A 17,858-nucleotide genomic window follows, 5' to 3' on the forward strand; every position below is an offset into this window, starting at 1 on the left:
ATTATAATAGTGACATGCTCTTTATGTGTCATATTTTTAGTCTTTTAAGTTGTACAAAGCCTTTAATTCCTGAGCCACTTAACAAGGAATATCCTCATAGCTATGAACAGAAATGTTTGAGTTTTATAATCACAGACAGATATTTAAACTCTTAGAATCATTGAATTCAATTCTTATTTTCATAAGGATTGAATTATATAGTTATTTATTATACCATAGGGCAGAGTTAATCAAGCTAAGGAGAAAAAAATATGAGTTTTCAGTATTTTGTACTTGGAACCTATAGTTTGTGTGAATGTTATAGAATTTCTGGGCCCCTGCATGGTGGCAATGCCATAACTTTTTGCTATTTTAATTTGTATACTTAATGAAACAATTTTACTGAAGATTGCAGTAAGGAAAGGAGTGACTGTATGGATGCGAGTCCAGGATATGTCTCATAACCTCTCATTTCAACATCTTAAACCCTATTTTAGAAGTCCACCTATTTTAAACTAAGTAAAAAGTGCTAAACCCTTCCTCTTTTTAAAATAAATATATGAAAAGGAAAGATTCCTTTTTTCCTTTTTGCTTTTAGGGCCATACCAGTGATGCTAGAGCTAACTCCTGATTCTGAACCCAGGGATTACTCCTGGCAGAACAAGGAACCATTAATGAGTGCCGGGGGATCAAACTTGGTTCTGTTGTATGCAAGGCATATTGCCCTGTCCATTGTCTTATTTCTGGGTCCCTACAAGGAGAAAGGTTTCTGCTCTGGAATGCTGCTCAAGAAGACTCCTTCCAAAAGCCACTCCTTGCCTTCTCTTTTCTTCCTTTTCCTTTTCTAAATTAAAATATTTTATGATAATAAATGGGCTGAAGCAATAGCACAGTGGTAGGGTGTTTGCATTGCAAGCAGCCAACATGGCTGACCCGAGTTCGATTCCTCCGCCCCTCTTGGAGAGCCCGGCAAACTACCGAGAGTATCTTGCCTGCACGGCAGAGCCTGGCAAGCTACCCATGATGTATTCATTATGCCAAACACAGTAACAATGAAGTCTTGAATGGAGACGTTACTGGGCCCGCTGGAGCAAATTGATGAACAATGGGAGGACAGTGACAGTGACAGTGATGATAATAAATAAATAGAGCAAATAGTTCTTTAGAGAAATTTGTGGTTTGATAGGATTATAAATTCAGAATATTTCCCTATGTCAAAACTATTAACAAAGATAAATCTTTAGAAGAATGAAAATATAGAGTTTATTATAAAAAACTGACTAATGGTAGCAAGATTTTACTTCTAAAGGTAGAATACCTTTTCATTATAAATATTTGCATTCATTTAATTTTGAGTTAAATTGCACATATTGCAATTATTCCCTAAAGTTTTTCTATATTTAATTTAATTCAGAAGGGAAGAGCATGGTTAAGAGATAAAATAGTGTTGCTTCTATGTCTGAGATTTAAAATGATCTCCTTAATAAAATAAGGATGATTTCCTTTGGTCTTAGAAAGATGCAGTGAAGATAACATGAGTGAGCCTAGCATTGCTCTTTTTCTTAATAGCTATCATGTTTTAGTTTGCACATTACTTCCGTCTTGAGCTGGTTGTTTATATGGCTGTTAGTGTGAGCATCCTTTAGCTGGAAGAAAAATGTAACTATAACTCTCCAGAATATGTCTGCTTCATCGATTGCAATTATATTAAGGATCAGAAAGGAAGGGGGATAAGAATTTAATTTAGTCCTGCTAGCTCTCAAACAATATCTTTCTTTTGATTCTCCACACTGTGGTATTTTTAAGCTCATATAAGCATTCTAGATAACTGACAGGACAATATATTTTTCTTCTATGTTTCTGTTTATTGCTCATGCTACAGATATGTAATATGCCTCAATACCAGGGGGTGATGGCTGAAGGGTATCGTTAATGTGTTAAATGATGTGGAATGCGTCAGGCACACTATGACATATGACTGTGTACTGATAGGCCTTGATGTACAGGTTTATGCCTCAATTTCAAAACAAAAAGAGAGAAGCTAAATGACTACACAGAGAAATGTAGCAAGGACATCAAAATGTGCCTCTGCACTTGTAATCTCTGGACCTAATTTAGACTTGACTTATTTGTTTTGTGCAATAAAAAGTGGAAGCTTAAAATTGTTATGATTTATTAATCACAAGAGCGAAACAGATAGAAGATTCACAGAGGGCAATACTAAATCGCTCACTGTTTTATAATAAAATTTGAATATGTTTCAAATTTCTGAGACTACAGAACATCTTTCAAATTCTAAAAGAACCTAAGTATATTATTCTGTATCTAATTTACTTTCAGGGAATGTAATTACAGGATAGCATTGCATTCAGAGGGTCAACACGTATGTATCCGTAGCTTAATAGCACATCTGGTTGCTGACCTGATCTTCTTTTATTTTGAAACATTTTCTTTAGAAATGCTGAAGTCTGGTGAGCTGACTTTGACATGTGGCTTTCCTATGTCATATCTATGGATGCTATTTCTAAACCCCAGGAGAATAGTAAAGCAGTTAGAGAAAATATATTTCAGTGTCAGAAGCATAGAAGACATAGATATATCTTTCTTATCAACACAAAAAGGTAAGTGGATTCTCAACTTAGTCCAAGGTTTTTCACAGGTTATAATTCATTTGATAGATGTGTACTGCTTGTAAAAGCTTATTAAATGTGTCTATTTTGAATAATAAACTTCATAATTTATTTTATGAAATAACAGCCAATAAAAGCATAGTCATGGAAATTTCATTATGGAATATGTGTTAATAGATACACTTAAAGGCTTCAGAATGTTCCACTTGATTAAAATCATAACAATACTACAATAAATTGCTCATAAATATCAATTGATAAAGTTCTAAGATAAGATCCCAAAACATATATATATATGCATACAACTAAAAATGTATATACATGACTGAATTTCTAGTTCAATTCCTTCCTCTGAGCATCAGTTAAGTGGATTATAGAGTAAACGTTACTATATATAAAGACAATGAGAGACATATTTTTATCATATGGAGTTACCTCTAAGATGCTATTATTTTAAAAAACTTAGCTCTCCTTTAAAAGGAAATATAAATCTAACATAACTGTTGATTTTTTTGTGAATATTATTTATTGATAATTTTTGAATGAGGTTATACTTTAAAATTGCTAGAGAATTATTTAAGAACCTAGAAAATTCTACAAATTAAGGTGGAATGGAAATTTTATAGAAAACCATTTAAGAATGCATTCTTATGAATAGGGACTACTGTATACAGATGAGGAACAAAAACAGAAGAGCAATGTATTTTTGCCAAAGTACATTAATGGGATGATTGGCAAAAACTGACTGTATCTACAGATGCAATTACGTTATGCAATGTTGTTAAGGGTCTAATTTTGACATATGTATTCAAGTTATATAAAAAACATTTTTAGGAAGTCCACACTCAAGTATTTAGGAGTAAAGGGACATGGAAGGGACACTTTACTTTCAAGTGGTTCCAATACAAATAAAATTTATAGAGAGATGGAGACAAAGAAAATGAGGCCTGGGAGAGAGTAAAGGGGTTACTCATGACCAATTCAATTTCCAACATCACAAAAATCTGAGCATTGCCTCTGAGCCCCAGATGGTGGCCCAAGAATACCCAGTAGCAGAATGGCTGGAATAGCATTGCAAGTTCTGGCCCATGGTTTGAAACAACAGAAGAGTTAGTGGAAAATCAGTGGTATAAACATGCTTGAAATTCTGGAATTCTGAGTACCCTTGGAAGGTTCTTACTCACCCACCCATTATAATATAAAATTTTTAAAAAGTAGGTAAATATTAATTTTGAAGGAAATCTGTCTCCAGGCAAATGTGCTGAATAAAATTCCCTCATTTTAAAAGGACTACTGGTGGCATTATTTACTTTTAAATGTTATAAGCAAGGAGCCAGAGGAATGGTACAGTGGGTTGGGCATCTGTCTTGCACATGGCAGACTGAAGTTTGATCTTCAGCACACCAAACGGTCCTTTGAGTCTGGCCCAGAGAAATCCCTGAGCACAGAGCCAGGAGAAAGTTCTGAGCACAGCCAACTAGTCCCTCAAAAAACCTAATAATTGAATAAATTAATGTAATAATTGAGAAATAAAGTCTAATATCATGAGTGGTAAAAGTGTTTGAAGATATAAAATAATTAAAAATAATAAGTATTAGCATACTAGGCCTTAAATGTAGAAGATGAACCAAAGCTAACTCTAAGTATGATAGTCTAGAAAACTAAGAAAATTTTTAAAAAATGAAAGAAAAAAGAAAATTGATCATACTAATGGAAAGATATAGAACTAAGTAAAGAAAGTTCCCAGGACACCTTTCTAGTTAAATTGCTAGAGCAACAGGACTGGAGCAATAGCACAGCAGGTACAGTGTTTGCTTTACACGGAGCTGATCCCGATTTGATTCCTCCGCCCCTCTCGGAGAGCCCAGCAAGGTACCAAGAGTATCTCGCCCGCACAGCAAAGCCTGTCAAGTTCCCCGTGGCATATTGAATATGCCAAAAACAGTAACAACAAGTCTCACAATGGAGATGTTACTGATGCCTGCTCCAGCAAATTGATGAACAATGGGAGAATAGTGCTACAGTGCTGCAAAGTACCAGTTTTATGTTTTTACAAAGATACTGTCTTAAACACTTATTAAAATATTGATCGATTCATTTAACCTTTTCAGCAGCAATGGGTAAATAATATCCTGTTAAGCAGAAGAATAAGAATAAATGAAGAAACTGAATTTTGGAAGTTATTTTAAAGAAGTCAGGATTCAAACTCAGGAAGTTTTACTCTAGGGTTTGTGATTTTTACTCTGTTATAAATATTCTAGAATTCTTGTTATTTAGTTTGATCTTTATTTTATTCTTCTGATGTTATCTTGCCCGCACAGCAAAGCCTGGCAAGCTACCTGTGATGTATTTGATATGCCAAATACAGTAACAATTGTCATAATGGAGACGTTACTGGGCCCGCTCGAGCAAATTGATGAACAACGGGAGGACAGTGACAGTGACAGTGACAAAAGAACAAGAATTCAGGAACAGCAGTTGGAAGTAATATACAGAGAAAGGTGTAGGGAAAGGGCACTGCACTTCCATGTTTTCTCCTGTGCATTCAATTCCAGAAGCTCCATATGTTCACCAACCATCAAACTCTGTCACCTGTGTTTTGGGCTTTTGATTACAGTAATTGGAAATTGAATTCAATCTTTAATCCCTGGACTTTTCCAAATTATTTTGATGAAACTGATAGTCCAACTTTCTAAATTTGTTTTTATTTGTATCTACACTTGGCTGTGCTTAGGGCTTACTCTTCACTCTAAGCACAGATATCACTCCTACCCATGCTCAGGGAGGGAGGTCATACTGGATGTCTGGGACTGAACCAGGATCAGCTGTAGGCAAAATAAGTAGTACCCAACCCACTATAATATCTCTCAATCCCTAGGCAAAAAATCTTCTAAATTTAGGTTCCTTTGGCTACCATTCCCCACAGTTATGGGATTTAACCTCATTAGCATAAATCTAGGTGTAGTTGAAAGACAGATCTAATGAACATAATACACCTTAATTGCCTTTGCCGTTTTGGAAGTTCCAAAGATTTTAGGAAATTGTCACACACACAGGATCCATGTCAAACAGACCTTTCTTGACATAAATAAAAATATCACTTTACTGGAATCCTTTGTGGAGTGAGAGATTGATGAAGATATTCGGTTCAGAAAAGTATAGAGATGATAAGGAAGAACAGTTGCAGCATATTCCCTACAAATCCTCCTAAGATACTGAAAATAATCACCAAATTTACTTATTGTTAATGGCAGAAGGGCCCTCTATTTCAAACAAGGAGCCTCTATCTCTAAATAGAGCAGTATTTATGATTTTTCTCTTATTGATTTATTGCATAGTGTCAATCACAAGATGGAAGAAATTGCAGGAAAATAGAAAATGATTGTAGAGTTGGAGTTGAAAGACCTAAAAGTTTGATCTGGTGAAGATTTTAAAAAGCATCTCAGATCTCTGTTTCTCAGTGTATGAGATATGGTGGGGTGGAAGTAGACATTGAGATGTGAGAACTTGATGATTATATTAGTCTGAGGTTAGTATATGCTCATTTTTTTAAAAGATCTTATGATAGTGTTTGGAATAAACAGAGAGGAGTATGCCACAAGGGGAATAATTTTAAGGATTGGAAAATTGAAAGCAAATAAACTCAAGGAAAAAGTCAATAAATAATAATTTACACCAAAGAAAACAGTAATATTTTGTCTTTCAATCTGTGGTTTTCTAAATATGTTTGATTGATAGATTTATAGATACAATCTTCCAAAAGAGATCATGCTTTATTTTGGCTGATGTTTCTATTAAAATTATTGAAAGCTAAACACTAACATCCAAATTAATAGCAGAATACCCTACAATTTAATAGCTAACTTATCACGTGGTCATAGCATAGCTTTTACACAGTGATCAAGAGAAAAATCAACAAACTTAACCTCACATGCTGAATTAGAAGGGGCACATTCACATTTCCTCTTTATATCCATGTTAAAGATAAAGAAAGTAGGAGATCTTTAAACACTACGGTCTCATATCTGTCACAGCCATATCTTTTCAGCAGTAGGGAGCTCATTTTTCAAGGCTACCAATCCATTAACCTTCACAAAGAACAAAAATAAAGCAAAATAAACATTCCCTGGAGAAACTGCACTCTTTGTAATCTCGCTTATATATCTTACAATGGGGATTGGAAGATACCACTGAGATCTCTATCTCCCCAGGCACACAAAATGATACAGGCACTCTGAAACAGATATATATATATATATATATATATATATATATATATATATATATATAATGTCTTGTGGAACATATTGTGAACAAATATGTGATTTCTTTTAAAAAATGAGAATAGGGTTAGGAAAAAAAAAGTAATAACATGTCTTCCCTATCTGTCTGAACCTTTGATCTATAACTGCAAGGGTTAAAACATGACCCCATTTATTTACTTATTTTTATGTTTAGGACTACATTCAGTTGTCCCTTCTCCCTGTAACCATCTGCTGTATATAGCTGGAACTTTTTGTTTCCTGATAAACACACTGTCAGAAAGTCAGAGGCCATGAGGCCATGGAGGGAAGGATGCAGAGAGTTCTTTTTTTTTTTTCTTTTTTTTTTGCTGTTTGGCTGGGAAGGTAACTATAATACAGGTGAATGGTTGCTCTTCCTTTAAAATCGTAATATATCAGTATAAAATATAGGATGTGGGAAATACATTTGCCACACAATTTTAATTTCTTAAAGTCTCTGCATTCATTAAATACAGTAATTATAATTTGATATGGCATGACAGGATTACTTTTTTTAATGTAAAATGATTACATAAACCTAAGCCAAAAATTTTAAAGAGTATAATCATGATATTTGTTAAGTTTAAATATTACTAACTGAAGCAGTACAAAAGCTTAGGCTGACTTATCTGGGTTCTACCTTCAAGAAGCTGATAATACAGATTTAGAAAGTTAGACTAAAATACTGACGGCATACCTTATTTAAAAGTCATGTATTTTTACAAAACCATTTGAACACCAGGAAACAGGAGAAAGGGTAAATGATTTACAATGTAAGGTGCCAGATCAAAAGAATGTGAGTACAAAGGGATATGAGAAAGAAGGAAACTGAGTCAAAAAGAGACACATTTGAACATTGACTGTGCCAGAGGTCATATTCAAAACATTGATCAATTGACTTGGCAGGAACAAGAGCAAGGAGTTTGGCATAAGTTCTCTACATCTTCTAATGCCGGATTTTGGTTTGATTTTTGACTGTTAGAATACAGAAAATTTTTGCAGTGTAGTGGCTCAGGGAGCTACTAGGATACTTGAGGAGTTAAGTTTTACACAAACATTTCTTGACTCATCTCTTAAAGTAGTTTGAATTACTTATCAGTATGGAGATAATATAAAATATTCACAACCAGAATAGTGATATTCACCTTAACTTGCTGAATAGTTTTTCTGCTTGGCACTTATTGTGTACCTTTATTATTTTTAATTAAAACTTATAAGATTAAGACAACTGAGAAAAAAGAAAGTGGTGAGTTTATGTAGGTTTTTCTCTACCCCTCTACAACTCTTTCTAAGCAAATGGGTAATTTGGACATCTCCTTGTCTTTTCATTAGGTTTATCACAAACTTTTCTATAACCTTGGAGTTTGTGGAAATTGCTAGAAAGAATAGGGACTGATGTAATGTAAGACAAATGTAGAAAATAGGAAGAGTTTACATTCTTTCACATACAGGTCAAAGGTGAACTCAGGTGAGAGAAGGTACAGCTCTAGCTGAAGGATGCTCATGATAGTATCTTGGACATTCTTTCCCCCTTCTTACTGCACAAATTCTTGTGTGTAAATAATACAAAAGTATCTCTGAATCAAGCTGCAATAATACAGCCCTAATTATGATACCTTGCAGCAACAATATGAAAATTTGTTAGTTTAGCAATGGAACATCTTTTGTAATTCCAAAGAAAGCTATTCATTTTTTATTCATCACAATTATCTAGAGTGGGGAAATGATTGCTCTATTTAAAAATGGTCATTTGTTTGCCTCTCATACTTGATATGTATGTAGCTCATTTACATGTCTGAAAGATTCACAACTAAATCCTTTAATTCTCAATAGCACACATTTTTAATTATAGTAAACAAAATCACAAGAACTATCACAGAAGTAACAAATAGAAATTTTGAAGGATGACTGAATGAATAAGATTCATCAACTGTGAAGAAAAGAGACATAATCTGAATGTGTGATAAGGTTGCATGCTTGTTTAATTTCACCATTCCACTTTAACACATCTTTGTTTTGAACCTGCTAATAGGGCATCTTTTTTTTAATTAGGAAAAGATTGTGAGAGTTTATAGTTACCAAAACAAGCAAATATTTTGTATTAAAACATTTTCCAGATCAGTGATACTAACGGGGAAAATATAGTGAGAGTAAATTGTTAGTAAAATGGTAAACTATTTTATATCAGAACATTTTATAGTTAAATGATATTATTCTTTACCAAAATCATTCATAATGACTTATCTGGACTATTCCAAAGAATAAAATTTTTTTTATTTTTTATATAAACTAGTTAGTTGATAACATTAATTTATCCTATTTGTTTCAGTCAGAAAATTATAACTATGATATTCAGAATTTCTATGAAACATCATGAACAGCTAGATAAAACAGATAAAATCATAACTATGATAAAGTTATTTTGTAATGGACTACTAACTTTTATAAAATTAAGTTTCAGTGTCTGCTAAGCTTCTGAAAAATCAGCATGTTTTCATAAGTGTTATCTCCAAAACTCCAAATGCTTAAAGTTTCCAAGTTAGGAAGCAAGCAGTAGGTTAACCAGTTTAAAAATCACCTAAGAGATATGGATTATTCTCAATAACAGACTTATATTGGTTTATTTAATGTACCATAATTTTTTAAAAGTGATTGCAGAGAAAAACTTGTTGCTCTTTCAAAGCTTTTTTCATTTTTCCTCCTCTTGTTCTCACTTTGTCAAAACCATGATTTGAATCCCGGATGGGAACAGACAGAAATTTCTAGTGTGTACTCACCAGCCTGGTTAGTGGTGATGCTGACAGCCGCAAACTGTCTTGGTGGGGAGCTCAGCTCAGACACCCCATTAATGGCATCAATCTCAAAGGTGTAGTTAGTGTGTGCCAGGAGGTCTGTCACTGTCACTGTGGTGTTGGTGAGTCCAAACTGTCGAGGGAGGAAGCGGACGTTCGGGCTGCATGGTTCACAGTGTTTTACATTCCACCCACATTTTTTACATATGATGTTGAAGGTAACATCTTTCCGGCCTCCTGTGTCCAGGGGCCAACTCCAGTCCAGAATAACCGAGGTTTCATTTATATTAGAGATAACATTTCTTGGTGCAGATGGAGGTCCTGAAAAGTAGTTCAACAAAGATTAATGAGCTTCACTTCTGTTTTCTACTACAAGGGAAATAGATAATTTACAACGGAATTGTAAGAGGTAAATAACCGTCTTGTCTTTATTATCTTCTTTTAATCTGTCCTTAGAGGATTCAGGAGATTACAGACACATGGATTCAAGAGCACTGTTCTCCCCAAGCTATGAAAAGGGGAGTTTGACTCCAAGTTGAAGATGTCTTCACAAAGTCTAACAAAGGGATTTACTGCTAAATGCAATGCCCTTGAGAATAGTTATGAAAACTTTAGTATTAGCTTTATAAATCTTAGTTCTTCTCCCTATGACCTACAAACGACCAACCTATAACAAGAAGGAATAGAAATGTAAAAACTCAAATCCCATGCCAATAACCTCCCCTACTCTCTCAAATGTAATGCAAGACCTAAAACAAGATATAGACATTTGTCTTTCTTTCTGGGGTACCTTTTGCTGGAAGTGCCTTAAAAACTACTTTTTTTGTGTGTGATAAATGTTGCATTTGTGGTGTGGCAGCATGAAGATTGAAGCAGAGAAAGCATTCAATTTGCACATGGATAACAGAAGAAAATGGGTCAAATGTTTAAGAAGCAAAATAAAACAAAACAACCACACAATCAAATTCAAACAAAGTAAAATAAAATAAACATGGAGGCATGGGTTGCAGCAAAACTACTCACGGGTACAAGCCATGGATGGAGGGTCTTTGTCTGCTCGGAAGTAATTATTCTCACACCTGCAGTTGACTGAACCATCTTCATAAGTAGAACTGTGAGGTGGACATTTGGCACATTTCATATTACCATCTGAAGACTTGTAGAAGCCTGGTCGACAAGCTATAAACAAAATGACTCCTTTAAAAATCTGCCATAATTTTTTAAAATGTAATGAAGAAAATACATAAAGTAGATTTGAAGATGTTGGGTCACGCCTTCATTCTAAATAAATTTTTCATTTTTCTCTACAAGAACTTTCAGAAGCAAATAGTAAAACTGGTGTAGTTTTTCTACATACATGTCTGAATTTGTACCAAATATTAAAAGAAAAAAGAAACCCACAAGACTTAGATTACTTTGGCAGTAGAATGTGATGAAATTTCCAGCTCATGTTTTCACAGCTTTACTTGGCATTAGAATATTTGTGGAGAAAATATAGCAAAGTCATGTCATCATGTAGGCATCTCCTTCTAAAACATGATGCAATGTATATATTATCTACACTGCAGTTAGCACTTTATGACATACTCACTTGTTTTCTAATTGCATACTGTATATATAATTTTATTCCACAAATTACAGGACACAAACAGAAGAAACCATTTCTTTATCCATATTTTAAGATTCTTGTTACATAGTTTTCAAAAGTTATGATTATTTTTCTGCCTTGATATTTTCATTCATTAGCCTCAAGCAAAGGACTGAAATAAAGATTTCAGTGTATTCCATCTCTACATATGAAATACATAAAAATACAGCTTCTATTGGGCTGGAGCTATAGCACAGTGGTAGGGCGTTTGCCTTGCAAGCAGCCAACATGGCCGACCCGAGTTCGATTCCTCCACTCCTCTCAGAGAGCCCAGCAAGCTTCCGAGAGTATCTCGCCTGCAGGGCAGAGCCTGGCAAGCTACCTATGATGTATTCGATATGCCAAACACAGTAACAACGAAGTCTCCAATGGAGACGTTACTGGGCCCGCTCGAGCAAATTGATGAACAACAGGAGGACAGTGACAGTGACAGCTTCTATTTAAACTGATACTCTTGTGAATTACTAGATTAAGAATTGTTAAAGAATTCTATACTACCTTTTTTGTTTTCTTTATTTTTGACATGTAACAAAATTAAGTGTTTTTTCATCATAATTGATAATAAATAATTGATTTTGCTCTCCATTCCATATTGAGTACTGCTTTTTTCAAGGAAGTAGGTCTAAATTATATTATTCTTGAAAAATTCAAAATATTCTTTACATTTGGTCAAATTTCACAATTATATTCTAAACTGCAAACTTAGAAAAAACCCTAATAAGAGGTATCTCAAAATTTCTCTCAGGAAGAGATTTATACTCTAATTTTTAAGTATAAAGTATATCTTCAGAAGTTGAATTTTATTCTAATCTGTAAAACAATTGCAATGATACACTGAGATTTGCGAAGCATGTACATATCAAACTAGCCTTACAGATGATCTTTTATAGACTTTCATAGCTTTTCATATCAACCACATATTGTAAAAGATTACCTGCATTAGAGTAAAATGTTTGTGAACAAAATTTAAACCTATGATCATGTAGAGCAATAAGTGATTTTAATGATTCTAATAGCATAATATTTTTGTGGGATATATTGCAAAGATAAACTATTAAAATAATAAATTATAGGTATCTAATGACAATGACATAGCTCAGGTAATTAACACACATGCCAGGCATGCACAAGGTCTTAACTAAGATTTCCAACACCACTGTCCCCTAGAAGTATCCCTCAGAGTGGCCTCTACATACAAGATAGAAGGGAAAAAGTGAAAATAAAATAATTTAAAATTATAGTAAATATTAATCTATTTTTATGCCACTAATTTCCTTCACATGGCTGCTCTACAACCATTTTACATCAAACTGAGCAATTTTGGGTGCCAATAAATTGCTACTTAAGTTCTGCTGCCTAAAGCAAAATGTATTAGGATTATAAATTTTTGAACAATGTCCTTATGCACTGGTTAGAATCTTCTACTGATATCTCATATCATATTGCCGTGAGGGAAATGATTTTAAGTATAAATAAACTATGTACTTAACTTCTGGTTTCAATTTCACTCATCACTGAGTGCCTTTAAGTTTTTAAGAGGGTGTAGCTGAGTCCTGTAAAGATTAACTCAAAGGACTCCAATGCACTTTGTTATTTTGTTTGCATGTACGCTTTATTGGAGGTTTTGTGATTTTTATAACATTTAATCTAAAGTTATTGGCTAAATACTCAATCATGTTTTGTTAATATTGGTTATATAGTGTGATACTTTACGAAAGGAAAAATATTCACGAATTCATTATCTAGCTTTAACACTTTAGCAAAGTTTCATCCAGTATCTTGAAAGTAATTTAACTGGAAGATAGAAGTGTGATTTATGTCTACTACCTACTTTTGATTAAATAATGCAAATGAAGTAAAAATACAAAAACATTGTCCTATATCTATATGTTATGTGTGTATATGTTATGTTATGTTATGCTATATATGTACTGCTATTATTTTTTTTTTTTGCTAGCCTTAAAGATATGAATGTTCCATATTATGTCCAGTCCCAAAGGGTACTTGCATTTATTTATTTGTTTTTGGTTTTGTCCCACATTCAGAAGTCATCAGGAGTTAGTCCCGGCTCTAGGTTCAAGGATAAGTCTTGGTGGGCTCAGGGGACCATGTGGGGATTGAACCCAGTTAGGCTACATGCAAGACAAATCTCTACCCATTGTACTATACCTTCAGCCTAGGGCTCTGTGCAATTTAAAGTTGCCTGAAGAAATTTAGTAGAGGCCCATATAAGAGCACTCCAATGTAACTGAGCTATCCAAAGAGATTCTACAGAAGGAGGATCATTTGAGAAAGATCTTGAAAAGGTAGTAGGAGAAGGACTGTAAGAAACTTGATTAAATATATTAATAGGTCTGTGAAGAGACAATATTAGGTAGAAGTATGTGATGGAGATTGTTAATAGCATACTGTGCAGCTAGACCTTGCTTCCTATTTTCTATATATACTGTTTTCTTTCCAAGTTTCCCTCAGCTAAGGGTTCCAATTCTGACTTTATTGCAAATAGGGATAGATGGCCAAAATTATGGTGAAAGGCTTTGGCGAAAAATATCTACATAGATATCTGATGACAGTTTTTGGGTTGCTTTTCTTTAATAAGATGATCCAAATGGAATTGAAATCACCCTATCTATATTGTAGCTCTCTTATGCCTATAATGACTTACATGACACAATAAGTTATAGGTCAAGAAAATTAGAGTGCTCTGTACCTTTCACTAGTTGATCTGTAAGAACCTATTCCAAGAATTCTTGTTAGGTCAGAAAGACAACACACCCTTATACATTATGCTTAAGTTGTATCCCCTTACTTTTCCCCTTTCAACAAAAGTAATTCTCAGTGAACTGGAGAATGGAGAGGTCAGCTGATACATACTAATTAATAGAATCATACTCTGATCGAGCTAAAAAGATTCTTGACTTGAATATTTTATAATTGAGGTCACTGGAGTCTGAAAAGTTCGATGCTGTGTAGAGACACTCTTCCTGCATCTTTTGGCACATGGGAGCTAGCAAATAGTCTCAAGCCATCAATATACAGTCACTGTATATAAACTATGTGTAAAGAGCAATGCTTGACTGCTTGACTAAACTAGATAGCATATATTTAAAATCTGCAGCCATATGACAGAATTCTGATTTATACATGATATGAATTATATTTCATTCTGATTTATGTATGCATATTCTGGTTTATCAAATACTAACATTATTCATAAATTTTGGGGCCCCAGGGTTGTAAAGATGACATGTCGTTAAAGAGTTAAGATTAGCTTATAGGAGGGGCTGGAGAGATAGATAGCACAGCAGATAGGGCATTTGCCTTGCATTCAGCCAACCTGGACTCGATTCCCAGAATCCCATGTGGTCCCCTGAGCACTGCCAGGAGTGATTCCTGAGTGCAAAGCCAGGAGTAACCCCTTAGCATTGCCGGGTGTGACACAAAAAGCAAAAGAAAATATTATATTATTTTATAGGAGGGAACTCTGTAAAGCTTCTGGGTGCTAGGAGCTGTTCCCTGCAGCTAGGTCTGCTATTTGGTCATCTAGGCTTATGTGTTAGGACCTAAGGATGCCATGCAACTTTGTTCCTGTGATGCCAGAGATTAACGGGGTCATCTTTGTGATGCTCAGAGTCTCCAAGGATATATACCTCACTATTGAATAATGCAGAATAGCCATGTTATGACATTTCATATTATCTACCTGACAACAAATTTGAAATTCTTGATGTGGAAACAAATCATTATTCCACTGGAGATGTTGCTCAGGTCTTATGCCTGGCTGTGCACTCAGGGACCACTTCTGGTGAGGTTATAAACACCATATGTGGTGCAGAGTATCAAATGAGGGTCAACCACGTACAAGGTAAGAGTCCTACCCACTCTGCTACCATTCTGGCACTGAAATCTTAATATTAACTAGACCAATTCTGCATGTCATTATTATTTTAGAAGTAGATATCCTGCTTTGAGAATATGACTACTAAGAAACTTTTCAATATACTATTTTCACATATCATCCCTAAATAATTCCCTGGCTTCTCTTTTACACTCCACATTTTAAGATGTTTTTCAAATATTACATAAAGAAAAGTACTGCAATGAGAGATACAAAATGAAATTACCTACTCTTTTCTATTAAATTGATATATCTTAAAACCTCTATGACTGTGTTTATCACTTTCTCTCTTGTAAATGGACTGGAAAGTCCATTTTATTAATTATTTTGTGTGCCACAGTCAAACTCTGAGCAATCAAGAGAGAAATTATTTCCTATTTATTTTGCATGCAAGGTATCTAAAATTTTCCAACACCTGGCTGTTGATCAGATGCATTTTAAGAGGGCATTATTCACTAGCAACTAATTGCCCTACCTAAGCATATATGTCCTCATTTATTAAATAATATGTTTTCAACTATTTTTATCTTAAAAAATCTCACCAGAATATATACACTGATAGTATGTACTTTGTGCCAAAGTATTTTTAATTTTTTCTAAGTAGATATATATATATATATATATATTCAGTAAATTATCTTTCTTTCATCATTGTCTTGGATGAAAATTAGTCATTGACAGACCAGTTTTGCTTACATATAGCCAGCCCAGGTTTGATTTACCATCTCATTAGATTCCCTGTATTTCCTATGAATGATTCCTGAAGACCAGGAGTAAGCCCGTCATACTTTTGGGTATGATTCCCAAACTAAACACTTCAATAAAATAAAATAAGGTCAGAGAGATAGATCAGCAAGTAAGCCTCTTGCCTGCACAGAGCCAATCCAGGTTCTATCCCTGACATCCCATTTCGTTCCCGAGCATAGTCAGGAAAGATTCCTGAGTGCAGAGCCTGAAGTAATCCCTGAGTATTGCTGGGTGTGACCCCAATATTAAAAATATAAATCAATAAAATATAATAAAGCAAAATTTTAAAAGTATATACTCAAATGGGACAAAAACTAAAAAAAAAGATTAATTTCCTGAATTAATTAGAAATGTTTTTTGTTTTATTTTGATGCTATTGCTGAGATAGAAAATTCTGCTCTCTTCAGGGTTTTCTTTCTCAGAGCTGGAATACAAAGTTTAGATTCCAAGTATTAACTGGCACCTTTACTTGGGCAGGTTCACTCATTAACTTCAGCTAATTGCATATCCATACACATCCCAGTTGCAAAAATAAAAGTGGACCACACAACTAGCAGTAAATAAGTGGAGAGAGATAAAGAAATACATAAAACAAAGGCTCAAAAGATAGGATAGTTGACAAACCACAATAGATTTCCAGAATTCTTTTACATTTGCCTATCTATAGGTGAATGAAGGTCTCAGAGATTCTCACCAGAAAAGAATTCAGGGTCTATTTCACTGTATCACTGCCATCCCATTGTTTGTCTATTTACTCGAATGGGCGCCAGTAATGATTCTATTCATCCTAGCCCTTAGATTTTAGCAACCTCTCCTTACTCATCTTTCCCAACGATTGGAGGCTCTTTCAGGGTTAGGGGAATGAGACCTGTTATAGTTACTGTTTTTGGCATATTGAATACACCACAGGGAGCTTGCCAGGGTCTGCCCTTGTGCGCGGGATACTCTCAGTAGCTTGCCGGGCTCTCTGAAAGGCATATATATTTCTCTCTATGATTTGTTGCCTATTGTCTGAACCCCATCAAACATGGTGTGGTAATTATGAAAAAGGGTAGGAAGTGTCTTATGATGTGTAGTGAGGCCACTTTGTGATCCAGAATGTGGCCTGGAGTGTAGCGGCGCTGGCTAGGGAAGGTCGACTGCTGGGGATGGGTCGCTGGGGGTGGGAAGGGCTCTTGCCCACCCCCCTCTGGGGCACCTCAAATGAAAAAAGCCTGGTGTGGAATCTGGTGGTATGGGTATGGAGGCCTCATTTTATACTTATACTTTATACTTAGAGTCTATTTAGCATCTCAAATTGAGTACATTTTGATGCACAGATGTGTTTTTGTTCACAGGTGTATTATAGGGTAACTGCTAATTTTAATTTAGATATAACTACTTACATAGATGGTTTATATGTATTTCTATTTTTCACAAGTCTGTTTACATTGGTAGTATAAGTCAATTTCTCCCTTGCTTTTAACTTTTATCAGTTCGGTGCAATTCCATTTCTGTTTATGTTTACTTTATTATTATATCGACAATGCAATGTACATGATTTTTGATCTGTCAGAATCATTAAAATATACATTTTAAATAAAATAAATTTTAGAAATCTGAGAGATTCATAGACTGATGTAAAATGTATTGATATTATTGCTTGAACTTTTTAAAGTGTAAATTGACAAACTCCTTTATGTTTCTGTTAATGACTAAGAAAATGAGCACAGTATTGAAAACACAATTCCAAAGACTGATAGTCCATAATAAGGTTTTATTTGCCCCTCCCCTTTTTTGGTTAATTTAACTTAGTTCCTGTAAGTGCTGAGTTAGTGAGGCAACGGCTACTCATTCATTGAGCAAATTCCTGAAGTTAGCAAAAAACCGCAGGATAGGCTA

General features: G+C 34.5%; 1 protein-coding gene across 2 annotated transcripts in view; it reads right to left on the reverse strand.

Moving 5' to 3' along the window:
- EPHA3 (EPH receptor A3) overlaps positions 1-17,858 on the reverse strand; it is a 398,195-nt gene that overhangs the window by 116,053 nt on the left and 264,284 nt on the right. The window contains exons 4-5 of one of the 2 annotated variants that reach the window (XM_056135454.1): positions 10,708-10,863; positions 9,670-10,005 (exon numbers count right to left, since the gene is read on the reverse strand). In XM_056135454.1, the coding sequence (XP_055991429.1) occupies positions 9,670-10,005; positions 10,708-10,863 (492 nt within the window). The remainder of the gene's footprint in view (positions 1-9,669; positions 10,006-10,707; positions 10,864-17,858) is intronic. The other variant, XM_056135456.1, reaches the window with a different exon arrangement.

Source organism: Sorex fumeus, unplaced genomic scaffold, assembly GCF_029834395.1.
Source record: "Sorex fumeus unplaced genomic scaffold, SorFum_2.1 ptg000115l, whole genome shotgun sequence".
In the NCBI taxonomy this organism is placed as follows: domain Eukaryota; kingdom Metazoa; phylum Chordata; class Mammalia; order Eulipotyphla; family Soricidae; genus Sorex; species Sorex fumeus.